Source organism: Moschus berezovskii, chromosome 20 (assembly GCF_049115385.1).
Source record: "Moschus berezovskii isolate FMDL1 chromosome 20, NW_MosBer_1.0, whole genome shotgun sequence".
Lineage (NCBI taxonomy): Eukaryota > Metazoa > Chordata > Mammalia > Artiodactyla > Moschidae > Moschus > Moschus berezovskii.
This window is the reverse complement of record NC_142479.1, coordinates 62,592,812-62,614,292: the sequence shown is the minus strand read 5'-3', so window position 1 is coordinate 62,614,292 and position 21,481 is coordinate 62,592,812. Positions and strand designations below refer to the sequence as shown.

The window sequence follows — 21,481 nt, the reverse complement described above, 5'->3', positions numbered from 1 at the left end:
CTCCTGGTCCCCAGGGAGGCCTGAGGGTCACACGCTGTGATGAGGAAGAAGACGCCAAGGCTGGCCCGGGCCCAGGGCAGGTGGCTCTGGTTTCACTACTTGGCTCCTGGCCCCTGAGGCAGGTGCAAGAGACAGACAGGCAGGGCGAAGCTGAGCAGGCCCACCGTAGCCCCCTAAGACAGCCTCCTCAGGCTCAGGGTTTGGGGAGGTACAACAGGGTGGGACCCCAGAGACTCAGCTGGGAGGTACCAGGGTCAGAGGTAGTCAGCGGTGGCTTCTCCTAGCCTTCTGCCCTCATCCTTTTGCTGGGAAGGCTTTGCTCTATGTGATTGTGGGACCCGGCCCATTAAGGACCCCATAAGGACCCCACAGTCAGGCCAGTCGCTCTATGCAGTGTGAGTGGCAGTTCAGGGGTCCCCAGGGCCACCCATCAAGGCTGGCTTCACCAGAGCCCACCCATGGCAGACAGAGCAACCTCATGGGCCCTGAGAGTTGCTCAGGGTACAGGGGTCAGGTCCGAGCCTGGCCCTGTGACCCCAAGTCCAATGGCCTGCCATCTCCTCGTGCTGCCCAGGATGATGCCTGCTCCACATGTGTGCTCCCAGGTCACCCTCCCACTGTGCAGCCCACGAGGTGGGCATGACTGTCTCCATCACACAGCTGCCACCTCAGCCCAAACCGAGGGCCCCTCCCCCGGGGCCCAGCAAAGCCAGGCTGCCTGTCCAGTGTGGATCTGGATGAGCAGCTGCCTCTTCACACCTGGCACGGGTCTGGGTGCCATGAGTACCAGGGTAGGGGGTTGCCTGGCCTGCTCCCTGGGACCTACAGCCCTGCCTGCCACTTTCCCAGCTACAGGCCACCCTTGGGAAGCACCAGACTCGGGGCTGCAGGTTGTGACCCAGGGGCTGCTGAGGAGGACAGTGCAAGGCTCAGCCACAGCCGCCCGCGTAGCAGCAAGGAATCAGAGAAGCGGTAACTGGATCTGGCGGCCGAGGGTGGAAAGCTGCGATCGGGTTGCGGCCACACGCAAGTTTTCCACCAGGCAACTTTCTCTACCCCGGGAAAGAGCTGGGCTGGGCTGGCAAGTCTGTGCAGTGGGTCTGGGGGCCCGGAGGTAGGAGGCAAGGAGAGAGGCCAAGACTGGGGGGTGGGTGTCCGGAGAGTGGGGCACAGCACCGGAGCCAGGGCCAGGGAGCTGCCAGCACGCACAAGGAGGTGGTCAGCCCGGTGGCGAGTGGCACTCTCTAGCCCCGCCGGCCCCGGGCTCTGGCCCCTGGGCAGTCCGGGAGTGGCTGAAATCCAAGCTGGGGTAACGAAAGGCTGCCGCTGTTCCTTCCTAAGCCGGCACAGCTCTGATCCGCCCTCCCACCCGCCCTCTGCTGCCCGCTGGCCATGTAAGAGCTGCCCGGGCCCGCCACTGCTGGTCAGAGGCAGCATCTGAGCGGGCAGCGGGTCCATGACACCAGCCAGGCCTGGGGGCCGTGGGCCAACCCAGACGAGCCGGGCATCTAGGGGACCCCAGGGGCCGTGAGCACAGAGAGAGCTTCCTGGGCCCCCGTTGGGGATCTCAGCCAGGCCCGAAGATGCCCACCAATGGCCTGCACCAGGTGCTGAAAATCCAGTTTGGCCTCATCAATGACACTGGCCGCTACCTGACGGCCGAGAGCTTTGGCTTCAAGGTCAATGCCTCGGCGCCCAGCCTCAAGCGGAAGCAGATGTGGGTGCTGGAGCCGGACCCAGGGGAGGGCACTGCCGTGCTGTTTCGCAGCAGCCACCTGGGCCGCTACCTGTCAGCCGAGGAGGGTGGGCGTGTGGCCTGTGAGGCGGAGCGGCCGGGTCGTGACTGCCGCTTCCTGCTCCTGCCGCAGCCCAACGGGCGCTGGGTGCTGCAGTCGGAGCCGCACGGCCGCTTCTTCGGCGGCACCGAGGACCAGCTGTCCTGCTTCGCCACGGCCATCACCCCGGCTGAGCTGTGGACGGTGCACTTGGCCATCCACCCGCAGGCCCACCTGCTGAGCGTGAGCCGGCGGCGCTACGCGCACCTGTGCCCACAGGAGGACGAGATCGCGGCGGACAGCAACACGCCATGGGGCGTGGACGCGCTCATCACGCTCATCTTCCAGAACCGGCAGTACTGCCTCAAGTCCTGCGACAGCCGCTACCTGCGCAGCGACGGCCGCCTCGTCTGGGAGCCCGAGGCTCGCGCCCGCTACACGCTCGAGTTCAAGGCGGGCAAGTTGGCCTTCAAGGACTGCGATGGCCGCTACCTGGCACCCGTGGGTCCCGCGGGCACGCTCAGGGCGGGCCGCAACACACGGCCTGGCAAGGACGAGCTCTTCGACCTGGAGGAGAGTCACCCACAGGTGGTACTGGTGGCTGCCAACCACCGCTACGTGTCCGTGCGGCAAGGTAACGGGGGTGCGGGGCCTGTGTGTGTGTGTGCGTGTGTGTAGGGCCCTGTAGCGAGTGGCTCCGGGTTGAGGGGTGAGAGTACACTTTTAGAATGCAGTGGGCCCTAGGCCATGTATGGGGTCCCTGTTGAGCCTCAAGCCCGCTGGACAGCTGCCAAATGCATGATGGGCAGTGCCCAGGTGGAGGTGGTTGAGGCCCAGGCTCGCCGTGATGAGGGGCAGGAGGGCAGACCCCATCCACACCGCGCTGCCCCCTGACCACCCTTCCCCTTTTCTTCCATCACCCCACTTCTGAACTTTAAAGGAAATTGGGGCTGTGACCAAGGGCAGAGAAAGCAGGCAGCAGGAATGGAGTGGGGAGGGGTCCTGGGGGCCCTTCCAGTCCAGGGAGGTGCAAGCGGTCCCTCCAGAGCCTGGACTCCTTGATGGGGAGACGCTCGCTCTGCTCAGCAGGTGTCGCATGGCTCCCCCCCAAGTCTCCGATCATTGGTCACCTGCTTCATGTGACCCGCGGGCCCTTCTACACATGATCACCTGCCTGTGGGGTGAACATGGGCAGCTCCTACTTCCCCTCGAGGAAAGTGAGGTTCCAGAGTGGCTCCATGCCTCTTGGACTCCTGGCTCTGTGTACCCAGAAGGGGTGGGTGTACCTGGATCCGGCTCACAGCCACCACCTGGTCCCAGCCCTGAGCACATAAAGGGGTGGCCCAGCTGTGGCTCTAGGGGCTCCTGCCTGTCATTTGGATCTTCAAGGCCAGTGCAGAGTAGGGACTGGCATTCAGCAAACACCCCTGAATCCTTGCAGAGTGTGGTTGGGTCCTGGGGTGTAAGGGAGGACAGACAGCCCCAGTCTTTCCCATCACAGGTCCTACTGTCTGGCCACACGGCTTTCTGGCCTTGACCAAGGCCCATATGCTTGGTTTGCCAGTAAAAGGCGGGCAGTAGTGGGGAAAGCTTTCTCTGTGAGTCAAAGGAAATGCTGGATATAAAGCATTTGTCCACATTCAGCTTATGAGTGAGACAAGTGGTAGTGGGGATGGTGGTGATGCTGGTGGCGTAAAAGTGGTGGTGGTGATGGTCAGGGTGCCATGGTGACAGAGATGGTGCTGCTGGGCCTGCTGGTGGTGGTGATGGTATTGGTGGTGGTGGAGATGATGATTGTGATGGTGGTGGTGGTGAGGGGGGATGGTAGCCATATAAACCATTTTTCATTCTTTGGATTACCCTGCATCTGACTCGATCCCTTTGATGGGGGAATTCCCCCACAAAGGAACAGATTTACTCCCCGCCCCCACCACCACTGTGAGGCCAGAGGTACCTACATTCACCTCCCTGCTTTCCTTGCAATAAGCCTGAGGGCATCAGACCTGGCCCTGAGATGTTCTGATGTTGACTTTGCTAACTAGTGATTCAGGGAAGCAGAGTGTGGCCTCTCAGGCTGAGGGAGCAGGGGGATAGTGCCGCTAGGTCTTGAGGCAGCTGGAGTGGCAGCTTCTGTGGAGTGGGCTGGTGGTCCCTTGGTCCCTGTCATTTTGCTGGCCAGGTAGCCCCCAAACTTGTCTCCTTCTCCCAGGCCAGGGTGTTTGTGAGCAAACTGACTTTTCCTGTTGATTTTTTTTTTTTTCTTTCCCAACCTCCATCAGCCAGAGTCTGCTTATTTTTGCTATGCCCACTGCCAGCCCTCACTGATGTGGCATTGCTGCCAGGCTGCCCAACAAGCAGTGTTTGCTGCTGCAAGTAACAATGGCTGATTATTGGCTTAAGCCACGAGGACGCTAATATGTTGCCTAAGTGGAGGTCTGGAGGCACAGGGGTGGTGGGGTCCCAAACAGGCACCACATCCAGCTCAGTGGCATCATCAAAGTCCTCTGCTCTTTCCTCTTTGAGGAACTGCTCTCCCAGGACAGCTCTGACCTCAGACTGGTGCTGCTATGGTCACAAGATGGCTGCTGCTATTCCAGACCTCACATCCAAACAGAACAAAGTCCAAAGGAAAGGGGCACTGGCTTGTCTTGTGGCTTTGCAGGAGTAAGAATAGGTCTCCTGTAAATGCTCTCAGACATCCCTTCTTGCTAACACATTCACCACTTGATCAATCCCCTCTGGAACAGTAGGGTCCATACTCTTTGCTGGCACCAGCCAGGACTCCATGGGACCCTGCTGCTGCAAGATCGGGGTCCCAGGAGCAGCCAGCTGTGTGAGACCGAGCCTCTGGGCTGTATCCTGTCTGGAGGGGGTGTGTGGAAGGTGATGCTGGGGACACCAAGAGGCTTGACCTCGGAGACGGGGGTGGAAAACTTGCAGCCACAGAACAGCCTCAGACCCCTGGCTTCACTCCTCCCTTTAGTACCTGTCGATGGCTCCCTCACCTTCTCAGGTCCTGCTTCAGGAAGGCCGTCCCTGGCCAAAACCCCAGCAGTCATGGGCACTGGACATACCATTTTTGTTGTCCACCGCTCCCCATGGGCCAGCGTCTGGAGAACAAGGCCCATTGTTTTGTTCTTGCTGCTCGCGGGCTGGGGGCAGCAGGAGCTCACTTTGTGCAGTACTGCTGATGGGATGGAGGGGTTGGCAAGGAGAAGGGGTCACTTTCTTGGGGTCTGATCAGTGACCTGTGTAAGAAGGGAGACAGACTCCAGTCTGGGGGACAAAGAGGACAAAGCCATGGGGCCCCCTCTCCAGTCTGGGCCCTGTGTGCTGCCCCACTTCCTTCCCAGGGGGCGGGGCAGAACAGGATATGGGCCTGACCCTTCAGACCTGATGGGGGTATGCCCCACTCCCTTCCGCTCTGCTCGCTGGAGCTGTTGGGGCTCTGCCTCAGGGGAACTCTGTGATCTGCCAGTTGCGATGGAACAAGGACGTGGTTTATGGGAAGATACCAGAGAAACGCCACTGCCTGACTGCTCTTCCCCACCCTGGTCACAGATGCCCCATTCATCTCCCTCCCAAGCAGAGTCCCAAGTAGCTTTGCCCTCCCTCTGGAGTCCTGGGAGACCACACACATGTGCATGAGGGGCTGAGGAGATGACAGGGGGCCAGTTCCTGCTCAGTGCCCAGGAGCAGACCCCAGGCCCCCGCTGTGTCCTGAGCCATGGTAGGGAAGGACAGGGACCCTGCTGTGTCCACCCAGCAGCTTAGGGGGAGGAGTTATAAATAGAGGCTGCTGTAAGTCCTGGGTCCAGAGAGCAGGAGCAAGCAGATTACCTGCTGATTAGCTGAGGCAGGGGATTTGGTGGCACGGAAGGGCCTGGCTCCTGGGGCTGTGTTGGGAACCCGGCCTCTAGGAAGCGGTGTGTATGCATCCACAATGTGCCTGCATGGTGCTGAAGCAGAACTCCAAGTCTTCTCAAGTCCAAAGGGTTCTAGATGAGACCCCTGCTGACTTCAGGGATGTCCCAAGAGCATGCCTTCCCATCCCTCTGCTCCCCACCCCACCCAGGGTGAGGCGTGAGGGGCTTCCCATCTCCTCCCTCCAGGGGTCAATGTCTCAGCCAACCAAGATGAAGAACTGGATCACGAGACCTTCCTGATGCAAATTGACCAGGAGACAAAGAAGTGCACCTTCTACTCCAGCACTGGGGGCTACTGGACCCTGGTCACCCATGGGGGCATCCAAGCCACAGCTACACAAGTGTGAGTGCACCATCCTCACCTCTGTGACCCCCTTCATCTCCACCACCACCTCCTCTACACTCACCACTTCCATTGCCGTCACCAGCACCTCCTCCACCATCATCATCTCCATTTCCACTGCCACCTGCATCACCACCTCCACCTCAGCCATGGGGACCACATAGCCGCCCAACCAGGGAAGAAGGCTGCTAGCGCGCGGGGCAGCTCTTCAGGGTGGTGGGCGTAGCAGTGGAAGTCAAGTGCCTTGAGCGGGTGGTACTGGACTTGAAGGGGATGGGGAAGGTCTGACCGTGAGTCCCCATGTCCTGCTCCTCTGAGGGGACCGTGACCTGCCCCTTCCAGTTCTGAGAACACCATGTTTGAGATGGAGTGGCGGGGCCGACGGGTGGCCCTCAAAGCCAGTAATGGGCGCTATGTGTGCATGAAGAAGAATGGGCAGCTGGCGGCCATCAGCGATTTTGTGGGTGAGCCCACCCCTCCTGCCCTGGGGAGCCTGGGGCTGGGCGCTCCGCCTGGGGACACTGCCAGCTCAGACCCTGTCTCCACCCAGGGCTGGGCCCTCTCCCTCCCCATGGAGCTGCTGCTGTCCACGACTAGAGTCGTACTCCCTGGTACAGCCCATTGTTCTTGACTTGGGGGCTCAGATCCAGAGGACCCCGATCACTGCTGCACTTCTGGGGAACCAGGGGCTCACATAAGCAGTGGGCAGATCCAGGAGCACAAGCCGGGTGGGTCCCGGCCTGGCGCTCCCACGGGGCTGCGGGAAGGCCCCTCAAGCCCTTGTCTGGCCAGCAGGGGAGGACGAGGAGTTCACGCTCAAGCTCATCAACCGGCCCATCCTGGTCCTGCGCGGCCTGGACGGCTTCGTCTGCCACCGACGTGGCTCCAATCAGCTGGACACCAACCGCTCGGTCTACGATGTGTTCCACCTGAGCTTCAGCGACGGCGCCTACCAGATCCGAGGTGCGGGCGGGCGGGATGGGGCTGGGGAGCAGCGGGAGGGGCGGGGCCCGGAGAGCGTGGGGGGCCGTGCCCAGCCCGGATGGGGGAGCGAGCCGCCCGCCGACCCCGCTCTGCCCCGCCCCAGGCCGCGGCGGCGGGTTCTGGCACACCGGCAGCCACGGCAGCGTGTGCAGCGACGGCCAGCGCGCCGAGGACTTCCTGTTCGAGTTCCGGGAGCGCGGCCGCCTGGCCATCCGCGCCCGGAGCGGCAAGTACCTGCGTGGCGGCGCCTCGGGGCTGCTGCGCGCGGACGCGGACGCGCCCGCCGGGGTTGCGCTCTGGGAGTACTGAGCGCCGCCCGTCTGTCCCCCATTAAACCATGTCTGTGACCAGCGGCTCGCGGGTCAGTGGCGCCGCTCGCGGTGGGTGGGGAAGGGTTCGCACCGGCCCTCCGCGGGCTCGCTGGGCCTTGGGATTTCTGCGATGGTCGCTCTACACCCCGCCATCCCTCATGCCCAGAAAATCCAAGGTTGGTGCTTGTCCACCCGATTGAACGTCCCGAGACCCCGTCCAGGACTGCTAGTCCCGGGCCTTCTTTTGCTTGCACATATCTCCTCCCCAAGCTCGGAGGGGAGAGGACCGCCCCCCCCCACTCTACTCAGCAGGAGGGGATGGGAATGGGACAGTTGGGAGGAGCCTCATCCCAGGCCCCAGCAAGTCAGGTAGGTTAGAGGGTCTTCATAGAGCACATCACTGCTCCCTTCCCCAGGGGCAGGGTCTTAGGGAATCCTGGAAGCACCTGATGAAGTGACCTCCACCCGCCCCAGACAGGGTTATGCGCAGCCAGCCATGGGGAGAGGGCTCTTCTCAGCCTGTGCCTGGCCTGCTGCCACCCAGGGAAGGAAGGGTGGACCACCAGGACAAGGCCCACGGTTCACCCACAGGTCTCCCCAAACCAGCTGGCACCCAAAACACCCCAGTCGCCAAGGACCCCCACCCAGGCCAATGCCTCTTGGAGGTGCTGGGTAACCGGGACCACAGGAGGTGGGAGTGGGTGGGAGGTGTGCCCCCTGGGATTGGCCTAGGCCTTGAGGACTGGGGTGATGGAGAGCTGGGGGGACAGCCGGAGCAAAAGCAGGGGAAGACCATAGGCCTCACTGACCCTTCCCCTCAGCCCACACCCTCTCCCACCCTGGGCAGCCCCCACTCTTGCCTGGGGCCTGAAGCGCCCCTTCCAGTGAGTCTGGCCAGTGTGAGGCGCAGTGGGGGGCAGCTGAGACTCCTCTCTAGGGACCCCCCTTGGCTGGCTCCCTGCCTCACCACTTCTCCACACCTTAGGGATGAAGAAGAGTTGGGTCCCACGTGGGCCAACAGGTAAAGGTGGGCTCTGATGGACACTGGCCCCGAGGGGACGAGGGGACTGCCCTGCGCGCAGTCTGCACTGCCCCCTGGTGGCCTGGGGGACAGGAGGGTTGCCTGCTGGACACTCTTGGCACCCTTGTTCAAGTGCTCCAGTGGGCACCAAGGAGGGTCTCCTGTTTGCTGACCTTGGCTGGACAGGATACATGGCCTCAGATGCGCTGAGTGGAATCTGTGCAGCCCAGGGCAGTGGCTGCAGACGGGAGGCAGGGAAGAGAGCTTGGGGGTCCCTGTGGGCTGGCCTGCCCACTTCCTCCTCCCCCGGGAGGTGACAGGAAGACGACCCTCAGAAACAGCCACTAAGGGGGTGTAGGCCCTTCCCTGGTTGGGCCACAGCTCCCCTCCAGGCTGTGTAGGACCACCCAAGCCAGCAGGGACCGGGGGCCAACTGCTTGCTCATCCTTGAAGGCAGCTGTTACACTGCTCCCAGCACACACGGGGACAGGAGGCACCGGACAATACTGGGTGGGCAGAAACCGCTCCCCGTCCTCCCTCCTGCTCAGAAGAACACTCCAGTGCTGGGTCTGTGTCATGACCCCAGACCCCAACTTGGAGCACACCACCGCCCCTTCTCCCTCAGTAGAGGACAACAAGGAGGTACCCGCGGTCCTCCTGGGGAGGGGCCCTTATGACCTGAATGGCCCTGCAGGGACCACTTCACCCAGCGTCTAGGGTTCCCACTGGCCTGAGGGTCCCAGAGAGGCCAGTTCAAGGCTCATCTGGGGAGTACGGTGGCCACCAGCCTTGGCGGGGGCTTGGAGCTGCAGTGAGCCCAGGAATCCAGGTCAAAGCTGCCACCAGACTGCAGGGGCGAGGCGTAAAAAAAGGCAAGGACAAGGCAGAGCAACAGAAAGGGTCATTTTTTGAGGCGGGGTGCCTCGCAGGCCCTGCATGCACAGCAGGAGAGCACCGTGTGAAGTCCAGGGGGAGAGCCACCCTCCCCCAAAGCACCGGAGCCACCCCGGAGCTGCTGTCTGCCCCGAGGGACCCTTGGAAACAACGCACAGTGCTGGGTGCTGGGTGTGGCCCCGGCCAGAGGCACCTAGTTGTTGAGTGTTGTGGCCACAGGGCACCTGCAGGAAAAACCCCCCACCCCCCACCCCCACCCCGAGTCTTTGTGCTTTGGTCACAGGGAGCACCCTCCCACCTGGTGACCCCAGTCACTGCAGAGAAGCAGAACCAAGGCACCCAGAGCGGGGCAGCTGCGCAGGTGTGGGCAGTGCTGGAAGAGGTCTATGAAAAGGCGAATGGCGCTGCTAGAAGGGGCAGCCCCAGGCTCTGGGCACCATGGTGGGAACCAGACAGCCGCTGAAACGCACCTGACTGAGTCTCAACCCCGAAGCCCTGTCTCCGGGGCCCCTGCAGGCTGCAACGGCAGCAGCAACCCTGCTCTGCAGTCTAGACCCCATGGTCAGGCCTGACTTCTGAGCGGCGCGACGTCGATGACCCAGTCCCGACGTTCTGGGTGGGTGGCGGCCCAGCGGCATGGAGGTTGAGTGCAGAGGCTCACCCAGGTGAGATCCCACCCAGGCTGTGGCAGCTGCTGGAGGAAAGGAAGGAGTGATGTGGGAGGCCGAGCAGGCCCCCGGCCCAGCAGGGTCACAGACCGCCTGGTTATCCTGACACAACAGCTACATGACCCGCCTCCTCTGAGCACACCCACCCCGGGGGGCACCGGGTGGCCATCTGGGGGAGCTGGCTGCATTCACCCCAGACCTTCCCCAGCTGTAACCAAGCCGAGTGCCTCCCGGGTCAGGAGCCAGGTTACCTCCATAAAATCATGGAGGTACTGTGAGCTGTCAAGGGTTCAGAAGCCGGGAAGGCCCTGGGCAGGGTGGGGTGGGGGTTTGGGGAGGGGGCTGCCGGTGTCCCGGGCGAGGCGAGGCCCACCTGGTGTCACAGCAGGAGGAGGCTGGGGCTGCGGAGTCGCCGGTACACCTGCAGCAGTCTCTGGGCAGTGGCGCAGGAGCTGGCTTCGTCCTCCATGCACAGCCGGTCCCGCAGCGTCTGCACCTCCCGCAGCAGCGTCTACAGGAAGGCACGAGTGGAGACAAGCTAGGGGCCACCTTCCTACCGGGCACGTCGGCAGGCCCCTCTGAGGTGGGGACCCACCACTCAGATCCCACCCAGGCTGTGGCAGGTGGCCCCGGAAACACTCTGTGGCCTTAACGTGATGGCCCCTTGAGACAGGAGGTGCGGCTGGGCTGAGGGGAGACCCTGTCCCCAGGGGACGGGAATGTCCTGGCCAAGGTGGAACAGCGTGACCGTGCCCACTCTGCCCTCATCTTGCCCCTGCAACAAGAGCCAAGACCTGACTCCAGGCTAAGCTGACTGGGAGGTCCCGCCAAGCTGGGCAATGCGCAGGTGCTTGTGTGTGTGACCCCAGTGGAGCCCCGGCGGGTGGAAGGCTCAGGCCACGGACCCCCGAAGGGCCTCACCTCGTGGTTGGCCTGCATCTGGTGGAGATACTGCAGGCGGAGATCAGGCGGGCTGGAGCCCCGGGCGGCCTGCTCCACCACCAGCCTCTGGGGGATACAAGGGGTAGGTAGCTGGAGAGAGCGCCCCTCCCGTGTGTCCCCAGACAGAGCCCAGGGCTCCTGGCACCGGCCAGCAGAGCCAGGCAGCCCTCTCTGCTCGCTGAGACATCCATCAGGCCTCCCTGCCTCGCCCCTAGTTAATCTCCGCTCCACACAAGCCCCATCCTGATGGTCATTTACTTGGAAGTCACCTTCCTGGTTCCCAGGAAGGATTCTCCCAGATGGATCCAGGCAGCAAGGCCCCCACTGGTCTCTGGGGCAAAGAACTGAAAAGAGACCCCAACACCCCGAGAGGCAGCAGGAGGTGCCACCAGAGGCAGAAACTACACATCTGACAAGGTCCCCCAAATTCTGAGCAGCCAAGTGAATGAAGAACATCCTGTCATAGGTGCATGACGTGGCAGACGGAGGGCAGAGATCTGCAGCCCATGAGAAGATTCCTATCAGGGCAGTGCCTGCAGCACACCGTTACGGGCTGACTCATGCCTCCCAGATTCACACGTGGAAGGTCCAGCCCCCAGCACCTCAGGTGATGGCGTTTGGAGAGAGAGAGCCTTCACAGATAATCAAATTAAAATGAGGTCAGCTGTGTGGACCTTAATCCCACAGGACTGTGTCTTCCTAAAAAGAGATTAGGACAGGGACATGCCAAGGGATGACCCCGTGAGGACCTGGAGAGGAGTTGGCCAGCTATACACCCAGGAAAGAGGCCTCGGAAGGAATCACCCTGCAGACACCTGGATCCCAGCCTCCAAACTGAACCCACTGTGTCCCGTCCGTGGCACTTGGTCACTTGGTCCTAGCAGCCCTGGGACGCTAACTCCCCTTCTTGTGGGAAGTCTGGTCAGCACACTCCCCACCGCCCGTTTCTCACAACTGTCCACCTATCAGCTGCCGCGCTCGGCAGATCTGCAGACGGCCCTGCCCGTTTCAGGCCCAGCAAGAGCAACCACGTGGCCCCTCTGGGGTGAAGGGATGCAAGGGTGGGAGCTCCGCTCTGGGGACAGGAGAACAGATTCCTGAGCCCGGGCGTGAAGCCATGGCTGTGCCATGGCAGGGCCGTCATAGCACGGCTGAGGGGGGCCTCTGGTCAGGGCTTGGCCCCCAGGCTTGCCCGGGCACACCAGGCAATAGAAGGGTCTGTTAATTGAACAGCAGCCTCTGAAATGCTGGGACTCGGACTGCAGCTCTCCTACTCTCGGTGTCTGGGGTGGGGTCTGGGCATGCGCACTGCTAAGTTCCCAGGTGAGGCTGACGCAGAGCCCACACGTAAGGAAAAGCGTGGGAATCGGCTGATAGCTGCCAACCCAGACTGCTCTGTGCAGCCGAGGCCACGCACACAGAACAGGCAGGAGAGGGGCCACTCAGCCCTGGGCCCAGCCTGCCAAGGGCACCAGCTCGCAGATTTTCCTGGGGGACACAAAGACCTTCCCTCAGATCCTAGAGTCGTGGCCTCAGTAGCCCCACAAGGCATCGAGGTGGCAGTGAGCGGCCCCCAGGGCTGTGTGTGTGTGAGGGGCTGGCTGCCAACTCTCTCTTTCTTGGCAAAGACATGGAAACCACGACAAGCAGATACCTTATCCCAGGACCCGAGCCGGACCTCTCCACACTACCGTATAGAGGAAATTTCATGCTGACAAATCACAAGTGGACTGTCTCCCTGTAACCACGTTTGCTCACGGGCCACTGGGGGCTACCGCCAGGAGGGTGAGAGACAAGTCCCCCACCACCTCCCAACCGGACACAGCTCATCTGCAACCCCGGGCAGGAAGCCAAGCCACAAGGGTCCTGTGTCCCTACCACCCCACAGAGACTTCCCAAGGAAAGCCCATGAGGGCCGACAGACCTGCAAACGCCTAACAATGGCGTGGTGTGCTCTGCACATGTTGGCTAGAGAGGAGCTCTCCACCTGGATCTCCATGGCCTGGATGGGGCCTGCTGGGCACAGGTCGGTGACGGTCACCTGCAACACACAAGGAGCCTCATTGGCTGTCCACAGCCTCGCCTGACCCGAGGGCAGCTTGGCCTGTGGGAGCATCTGAGCTGGCTGAGGCACGTGAGGCCTGGGTGGCCCCTCTACATCCCATTGAGGGCAAAGCTCGGTGAGCCCCGGACCTCGATCTCCACACCCAGCATGAATTTCCACCTGAAGAACCAGCTAGCCAAGCAAGAGCAAAGCTGCTCATCTGGAAACATTTGTCCAGGAAGAGCCCTGCTCCCTCTGAGTCCAGGTATGTGGCACTTATGCCAGAGGCAGCGATGGCTGTGGCTGCACCACCAAGGAGAGCCCACGCCCCAACCCCTCCAGGGCCCACCTGTGCATTCCAAATCACCCGACAGCAAGGTCAGGTTGTAAAAAAGCAGGGAGAGGGCTGGGCAACGGAGATCTCTGCCCAGTGTCCTCCAGCCAAAGATAAAACCTGGCAAAGATGGGTGACAGCCAGGACACAAGGCAAGACCCCAGGGACCTTAGGAAGGATGTTGTCCCTGGAAGCTCTTCCTTGTGGGACTGTAGGATGGCTGGGCACCCCACCCTCTCCACCACCAGGTCCCCAGGACACCTGACCTTGATGCTGCCTAGTCTGGATGGACCTGAAAGGGCTGTCAGTGGGCAGCCTCCACCCACCACCCTCAGAGGGGTGTGCCAGGTCACATGGGATGCTCTGCCACAGCCACCAACGCTGCGGCATGAGGGTCAGCTGGATGTGACCCCAAAGCTGTTGGGAGGGTCTCTGAAAGGAAGGTGTGTGTAAGGAATGCAGCCAGAGGACAGAGCCCCGCCTCAGTGTCTCAGCAGCCCCTGGGTGGGGTGTCTGTGACAGGGCCCAGCACACTGGGGCTCTGGGGGCTGCGTGGCTCAGGGGCTGGAGGGCTTCTGCTGCTGCTGGGGATACAAGTGAGTGAGTTGCTTGGGCCACTCAGGGCCAGGGCCACGCATGGGGAGCGCTGGACAGGGTGGTCCTCATGGAGACCTGGCTGGGAGGCTGATGAAGCTTCCAGCCCTACAAAGGCCACCCCATCACAGCCTGCCTCTTGGATGTGGGCACATCAGACTCCTTCGGAAGGTGGGCCCCAGAATCTGATTCCTCTCGAGCGGCCCAGGGACCCCACTCAGAACTGCTGCTGTCGAGGCCAATGTCCACCCCAGGGCAGGAGAGCTGACCCCTGCTTGCCTCTCGGATGATTAGGTGGACATCGGTGCCATCGGGGGCCACTCCCTGGACAGAGGACAGCTCCTGGGCCTTCACGATGTCCGTAGCAGCGTTCTCAGCGAGGAGCCACTGCAGGGTGGCAGAGCCCAGGGACACGCCTGGAGGAGAGGTGCACCAGTGAGGCTGGCCGGATTCCGGGGGAGGGAGGAAGGGCCCCGAGGCTACCTGAAGCCAGTGAGTGCCACCAACCTGCGTGACTGTCCCCTAAGGCGGCCCTGAGCAACTCTGCCGACACCTTGATGGTGGCCACTGACGGGGGCAGGTACTTGGCCCGCAGGGACTCAGGTCCCGCCGGCTGGCTGCCCGGCACACGGCAAGTTCCCAGGAAGGTGTGGATGGGGTCCCTGGCAGGGTCCAGGGCCTGCGTGTGGGGCACGCCCAGGCTGGGGAAGCGCAGGCCCTGAAGCATGTCCACCGTGTGCTCACTCAGGGGCAGGCACACGCCATCCTGTTCGGGTAGGACGATGGGGGTGCACTCGGCTGAAGGGGGGTCCTTGAAAGGGTCCCGGGGGGTGAGGGCCCTGCCCACGACCTCCCGGAGGCTGTAGAAGAGCGCGCAGGACACGGTCACGGGCAGGTCAAGGGCACCGTCCTCGCCGGGGCCCAGGGGCAGCGTCACCTCGCGCCGACCGCCGGGGCCGAGCTGGTCCACGGGGATGGTGTAGGTGACGGCTGAGCTGGCCGAGTCCAGGTCTAAGGCCCGGGAGCTGCGGAGCACCTGGATGCACAGGGCCCAGCCCCGGTCCAGGCTGAAGCTGCTGCTGTTTTCCAGCAGGCAGGTGGCCACCAGCACGTCCTGCAGCTGCAGGCGGCTCCAGGCGGTGCTGACGGTGCAGGAGATGGGCCGTTGACCCTCCCGGCTCGACAGCAGGGCGCAGCTCACGTTCATGACTTCGTTGAGACAGGTCAGGGCCTTGTCCCGCTGGTCAACTGCCTTCTTCAGAGAAGACACTCTGGAAACAGACGTGGCTGCTGAGGGAAGACCCAGATCTCACTCCTCCTTAGCATAAGGTGAGAAGCCTGCACCTCAGGAGCTCCCATCCTTCTCACACGACAGTCTAACCCGACCCTCCTCTCCAGCAACAAGAGAAGAGAGGGCGGAGGATGGAGCTGAGGCAGCCTGGACTTGGTGGCCTGGCCTCGTGCCCTGGGCTCATAGAGCCTGTACCCCTATCCGAGCCACTGGGTGCCAGGAGGTGCCCATGGTGGGGCTGGCCACCCCTGCGGTGCTCCCTGACGTGTTCCAAGTCGGCCCAGGTGCTCCCCTGCAGAGCCACCGTTGGCAGCCCAGAGGGCAGCATGCACCCGGGAAATGGTCCCAAACCACAGGGGCCTGGCGTTCGCGCTGGCCTTTAGTATCACCTCTGGCCAGGCACCACGACTTCTGGGGCGATCTCGGGGGTCAGAGGCAAAGTCACAGGCCCTGTCTGGACCAGTGCCAGTGCCAACACCTTGGACACCTCCTGGATGCCATGCTGGCCTCTGCCCAGGCCGCAGCCCACTGCTCACCTCTCAGACACGGTGCCAATTCCAGACAACAACTGCTTAATTTTCTGGCCAGCCTTTGCTGAGGTCACTCTGGAGGGCTGAGGGGCCTCATCATGTGGGTCCAGGCGGCAGATCATCAGCCGGCCTTTGGCAGACAGGGCCAGGAGCTCGGTACCCCCTGCAGGAGAAGACATGCAGGGCCTGGGTGGCAGGCGGGGAGGGGCACACGGCTGGGAACATTCAGCAGTTTCCGGACTCAGATACATGTTGGCAGAACAGCAATGCCCCTGTGAGGAAAAGAGGGTCCTAGGGACATCCTCAAGGAGCACGGCGTGTGTCCTGGGCTGGGCACACGCTGTGAGGGGCCTCCCTGACAGGGGGTCAGCCAGCAGAGGCGTCACCTTGTACATGGACTAAAATGGAACAGATAAGGGCCATTGAATTAGCAGGGTGCGTGCCCCCTTCAACAGCCTCCGCCCTGAGTAGAGCTGCTCTGAGATTTCCTAAGAGAAGTGAGTGCTACGCAGGCCCAGGCCTCCTTCACTGACCAGTCTGCACTTGCTGGGGCCTTTCTGGAAGCCTGCCACCTCCCCAGCAGCGTTCTGCCTCCGTTCCCACTCCTGGGCACCAGGAGCTCCCTGGGAAACAGGTTCCATCTCCTGCGACCCACTGGTTCTGCAGGTCTAGGACCACTGAGGCCCTGAGTCCTGCCCAGAGGTATGGCTCCCCCACTGCCTGCTACACGCAGCCCCTCTTTCCCTGCAGGAAACCGCAGTTTCTTCCCTTCCAAAGCATTTCTTTCCTGTCGAGTATGGTCCATGGCAAGCCTTACAGTGCATTCATGGGCCATCTTAAGGGGAATATACGGTGGGGGGAGGGCAGCTGTACCCCTCCCCCCAGCACTGGGCAGACACGGCTGAAACCCTCTCTGGCTCTGTCCAGAAAGAACACACACATCAGAGTTCAGGAATGCCCCCTCCCTGCCCCCTGCCTTCAGGGCAGGGTGGGCTCCTTGGAGGCCACTTGGTAAGTGGAACAATCATTTTCAGCCTTCAGGAGAAACGTAAAGGCTTGACCTGAACCACTTTGAGTTTCCCTTGGACCACCTGCCACATGAGACCTGTCACGGGAAAATGCTCTTACCAGGGGGCGCCCAGGTGCAGACCCTTCCCAGGCAGAGGGGCACAAACCGTGCCCCGAAACCCACACAGGACACCAAGACCAGCATCAACCACGAGGTTGTGCCGGCAGAGGGTCGGGCTGCCCGAGCCAGTTTTAAGGAGAGCAGGAATGAGGCAAGGAGAGGAAGACGGCCAGCTCACAGGGAGGAGATGCCAGGGCCCGGGCTCCACCCCCACCGCGGCTTTGGTTTTCAGCTTTCGGCCCTTGCTCATACCTTCAGGAGCATTCGATGACACACAGAGAGTGACGAGGCTGCAGACACCCAAGCTGTCCGGATACAGTACAGAGGGCAGGCTTCCTGGGGCCCCGTCACGCTCCGTGGGGTCCAAGGGGGAACCCTCCTGAGCCAGGTCGACTACACGGAGGCCCGCAGAGGTGCTGTGGTACACGTGGCTGCTCCTGTCGCAGGCTGCACAGAGTACGGGCCCCGGGACGCTGTATTCCCGCAGCTCAGGCACCAGGTGCCCTGCCTCATCCCAGCTGGCCTTGATGGCCAGCGTCCGGCCGTGGTGACCGAGGGCCACCAGGCAGTTGCAGTGGACGTCTTCCATGTCCTCGGCCAGCGGCTCTGTCCTCAAGGCGCCAATGAAGACGACAGGCTCCTCCAGGTGATGGAGGATCTTGACAAGGGCCTTCGGATCACCTGGGGCTGACGCGGAGGTGACCAGGATCTTGATGATCACACAGCAGAGCTGGCCATCGGGGAGCCCACAGAGGACCACGGGTGACTCCAGGAGGGCGGCATCGGCTCCAAAGAGTAGCCCAAAGAGGGCCCCCTCCAGCATGACACCCCCAGAGCTCCATGAGTGGCCGAGTGGGGTCCTGAAGCCTGGCGGTGATGCACAGCACAGCACTGGGAGGAAGTGGGGGGCTGTGGACTCCCCCTGGCTCCCAGCTGGGGGGGTGCAAGTGGACAACTCCACCTCGCCAATCTGGCCTCCGGGCCTGGGGTCCTCGCCCGGAGAGGGACGCTCAAACAGCTGCATCTTCCACTGAGTGGGGCCCAGCGCCAAGGTGATGAGCACGTCATCAAGGACGGTGAAGGCATGTAGTGAGGCATCCGGGAGCACACAGGAGTCTGGATCCACGGGGATCACAGGGACAGGGGGCTCAGCGACCTGCCCATCCTCACTGTCCTGGTCGTCCCCGCCATCCTCCTCATCTCGGCTCACAGACCTTGGAGAACCCAAGGAGCGGTCAATTGCAGTGCTCACAGGCTCCCTTCAGGACAGCCTGCCACCGACAGGACAGGGGTGGGGTCTGCACAGGGAGCGATCTCAGAGGCCGCCACCAGGGAGCAGCTGGCATGCCACAGTGCCTCCCACCTGTTCCAGGGAATGCTATGCTTTTCCCACCCTGGTCACCCAGGGACACATGCATAACAGCATGTATCAAGGCTTCCAGAAATGGAGTTTGGACAGAAAATTCTCAACAATGCAGAACTGTCAGGCCCCCGAGTCCTAACCTGTGGTGAGTACTCATTCTGAACCCAGTCCAGGGGTGCCCAGACCATATGGGTCACAGGGGCAGTGTTTGAGGACGACAGGGAATTACTACCACTCAGAAACAGTGACAAGCCCATCTGAGGACAGGTCAGCCTCAACCTGGGAGAGGCCAGTGTGGGCTCAACCCAAAGCAGTGCCCGCCAGCGACTAAGCCTCACCTGGTCGTCTGGTCCAAAGACAAGCAATAGATGCCGCTCCGGGCGCACAGGACATAGAGCGCCTTGCGAAGGGCCAGGAGCTCCAGGTGCCACACCTGACCGGGAAACTTGTACACGGCCTGGACGACCGGGGAGAAGGGCAGTGTTGAGTCAGGGGCGTGGGGGCTCAGGTGAAGCAGAGGACAAACTCGAACGCGCCGGCCGCTCCGAACATCCACGCCCGCCCCCGCCCCCTCCAGGGCCCCGGATTTCTCCCGCCCCAGTCCCCCAGCCCCCAGGCCCCCAATCCCGGCCCCTCCCCGGTGTGCCCGGTGCTCACGATCAGCAGCCGCCCCTCCCGGTCGTAGACATAGACCAGCTCGCTCCCAGTGGACAGGAAGATCTCCGCCCCGTGGCACAGCACGCGAGGCTTGCCCGCCGCCAGGCCCCCGAGCGGGCAGCAGAAGCCCGCCAGGTATTCGACCCTCGGCCTGGGGCCGGCCATCGTGGGACCTCCCTGGAGCCCGGCCACCGGCGGGGTCTCGGCCTCGCGGCGCGGGAGCCGGGGGGCGGGGCCCTGCGCTTTACGGCTGCCCAGGTCGTAACGCGGCCTCCGCCGTACGGCGGGGGCGGGGCCGCTGCGCGCCGAGTCTCGGGGCGTCTCAGCGGGAGCCGGGCCCTCACGCCGCCGGGATAAAGCTAGTGCACCCAGAGCTGTATGGCAAAGGGCCAACGTGTTTAAAGCCAAACGCGGGAAGCACAAGGGCCTGGCCTCTCCACTCGGGGGCTCCACTGAACCCGCCTGAAGTCGAAGGGCCGGGCAGACTCCCGAGCCCGGGCTAGTACAAGGGCTCCCCCAGGGCGGCGAACCCTCAGAGCACGTCTCCTCCGAGAGGACAGTCCGCTCCTAAAACTGTCTAGCGTTTGGGGTTGAGCCTGTTAAGTCCAGGAGGGGGCGGCAGCGCCAGGTCTTGACATTTTCGCAGCCGGGGTCTCTTCCCTCTGAGCCACATCCACGCCTACCCCGTCCCCAGGACACTGCCGCCTCTGAACCTAACATGGACAGAAGGGTCTCTTCCTTTAATGCTTTAACTGTCTGTGGGCGTGTTGGTTTGACTGGGCAGTGGGGAAAAGGGGTAAGCCAGAGGAATTCTGGGTTGAGAGCATAAGACCATAAAGAAAATCACTGGTTAGGCCTTGGTAAGGGGGGCGGATACAGCTCACCAGCAGTCAACCTGGTAGTCAGGGTGAAAACAGGGCAAGACACCTCTTCTCCCTAACCCTATCCTCCACGGCTTTGGGGAAAGGGCTGTTCAGATGGCCCAAGAGTTCTCTGAATAGAGACCGAGATCAGAGTGACACTGAAAGATGCCTGCAGATAGGTCAGTTACACTCCTCTCAAGGCCAAACATCTATGAAGAGGCATCTGTGGGGGTGTGTCCAGATCGGCCAAGTTGAAGGGGGCCAGCAGCCAAGTGTTTTCTGGGCTTGAGTTAAGCTGACCTCACCAAGGCTGGTTTACCTACTGAAACAAGAAACCAGTGGCACAAGTTCTAACCCCCCTTGTTGAGGTTGGTGCTCAACCCCTAGGGCAGTGGACAGCCACTGTGCTTACGGGTTGGACCCAGCACGAGGGCACCATCTGCAGTCTGTCCTTTGCCCTAAGACCAGCTCCCACTTGGCTTTTGGAATTAGAAGTGAGGACTCCTCTCAAGACACACCACTCTGAATTCCTCCTCTCCCGGCCCCCCAACCCCCACCCGAGTGCAACGTGTTCTTGGCTTGTGACTACCAATCCTTGTGGGTGACATGCCCATACCAATTTCTACTCTGATCCTCCCAGACTTCCAACAAACACCAAGGGAACTACACTGAGATTGTCCCAGAGAAAATGACCATATGGGCAAGTGAACTGCAAGGAGATGGGCTAAGCCAATCAGGCTTCACCACCCTGCTTCAGCCCCAACTGGCCAGGCACTGTAAAGTTGGTCACTGCTCTGCCCCACTCCCTTTGGCTCTGGGGGGCTAGCAGGCTCCTGGCCCCAAACCCAGGCAAACCCCACACTCTGTGATACAAGGATTTATGACCATCAACAGTGAGGGGTCCCTGAATGCTGATCGCCCTGGAGGGTACAGACCAGCTCAGGGGTGATGCAGAGGCGCATGTGGGTGTCCCCGGAAGGCCTGTGGCAGATGAGACAGCAGAGCATGCTGTGGACAGTCAGTGGTCTCTATGCCACGTGGAAGCGGTTTCGTCTTCCAAGGACAAACTACTAACAGACAGCATTGGGGGTGGGGGGTGACAGGCAGTGCCAATTACTTCTCATAGCAACATAGAACGCCAACATGTTGAACGTGCCAAGAAAGGGGGTGGCGGGACCCTGAGTTCTATTTCCAAGCAGTACCCTCCATCTGCTTGATTTCGAGGGGAGGGGGATATTCCAGAACCTCATTACTTCATAGAACCAAGGTCAGCAGCCTGAGCCATGCAGAGGGCAGAACACTGCTAGTAAAAGCAGGAAAACTCAGGGACAGGACTGGACCTGGGAGCTGAGGCCACTCACCCATCCAGAAGTTAGGCTGGGCCTGCCTCACCCTAGAGCCCTTGGACATCAGTGGTGGTGTTTCTTATGTATGTGTTCAAGGAGCAGTGAGTCAGTGGCCGAAGGACAGTTGGCTGTGTGTGTGAAGACTGTCACTTGACAAGTAATTCAGGCCTTGCTCCCCCCGTATCTGTGCAAGTTCGCGGGCTTCTGGGCTTTATCCTTCACCTGCTGCCTGGCTGCCTGCACCTGACCCACCAAAGGCCAGGAGCAGCCACATGGCTGATGGTGGGAAGGGTGCAGGAAAGGCACAGAGGCAGCCAGGCTCTGCTCTTCCCATGGACATCATGCTGGGAGCACAGGGCTGAGGAGCCTGGGCAGGAGTGGGTCTCTATCCTTCATACTCTAAACACATCAGCAGAGGACAGTGACATGTGGAGAACAGTCATCAAGTCACCCGACAAGGTATGCA

The 21,481-nt window shown here is 61.8% G+C and overlaps 2 protein-coding genes across 4 annotated transcripts; one reads left to right on the top strand and one right to left on the bottom strand.

Moving 5' to 3' along the window:
* The first annotated feature begins 618 nt into the window (after positions 1–618).
* Positions 619–7,337, top strand: FSCN2 (fascin actin-bundling protein 2, retinal). Of its 2 annotated transcripts, none has more exons than XM_055408347.2 (5): positions 619–2,409; positions 5,888–6,044; positions 6,387–6,508; positions 6,840–7,007; positions 7,132–7,337. In XM_055408347.2, the coding sequence occupies exons 1-5, from the start codon at positions 1,584–1,586 to the stop codon at positions 7,335–7,337; spliced, it is 1,479 nt and encodes a 492-aa protein (XP_055264322.2). In that variant the 5' UTR covers positions 619–1,583. The 2 variants fall into 2 exon arrangements, with proteins under 2 accessions (XP_055264322.2, XP_088684697.1); XM_088828571.1 differs by having other exon boundaries at positions 6,387–6,549; positions 6,812–7,007.
* Positions 7,338–9,249: 1,912 nt separating this feature from the next.
* FAAP100 (FA core complex associated protein 100) lies at positions 9,250–21,411 on the bottom strand. Of its 2 annotated transcripts, none has more exons than XM_055408343.2 (10): positions 18,807–21,411; positions 18,488–18,606; positions 17,039–18,000; positions 15,664–15,820; positions 14,344–15,107; positions 14,116–14,252; positions 12,789–12,905; positions 10,844–10,930; positions 10,296–10,433; positions 9,250–9,948 (listed from the first exon to the last, which is right to left on the bottom strand). In XM_055408343.2, the coding sequence occupies exons 1-9, from the start codon at positions 18,969–18,971 to the stop codon at positions 10,302–10,304; spliced, it is 2,640 nt and encodes an 879-aa protein (XP_055264318.2). In that variant the 5' UTR covers positions 18,972–21,411; the 3' UTR covers positions 9,250–9,948; positions 10,296–10,301. The 2 variants fall into 2 exon arrangements, with proteins under 2 accessions (XP_055264318.2, XP_055264319.2); XM_055408344.2 differs by having other exon boundaries at positions 9,250–9,945; positions 18,807–19,094.
* Positions 21,412–21,481: the final 70 nt, after the last annotated feature.

Excerpts from the sequence above, each read along its gene's own strand:
- FSCN2 (XM_088828571.1), top strand. The coding sequence starts at position 1,584 with ATGCCCACCAATGGCCTGCACCAGGTGCTGAAAATCCAGTTTGGCCTC. Across the intron at positions 2,410-5,887 it reads CTACGTGTCCGTGCGGCAAG|GGGTCAATGTCTCAGCCAAC; the intron begins GTAACGGGGGTG and ends TCCTCCCTCCAG. Across the intron at positions 6,550-6,811 it reads TGGGGAGCCTGGGGCTGGGC|GCCCCTCAAGCCCTTGTCTG; the intron begins GCTCCGCCTGGG and ends GGCTGCGGGAAG.
- FAAP100 (XM_055408343.2), bottom strand. The coding sequence starts at position 18,971 with ATGGCCGGCCCCAGGCCGAGGGTCGAATACCTGGCGGGCTTCTGCTGC. Across the intron at positions 18,607-18,806 it reads GGGAGGGGCGGCTGCTGATC|GCCGTGTACAAGTTTCCCGG; the intron begins GTGAGCACCGGG and ends CCGGTCGTCCAG. Across the intron at positions 18,001-18,487 it reads TCTTTGGACCAGACGACCAG|GTCTGTGAGCCGAGATGAGG; the intron begins GTGAGGCTTAGT and ends GGGTTCTCCAAG.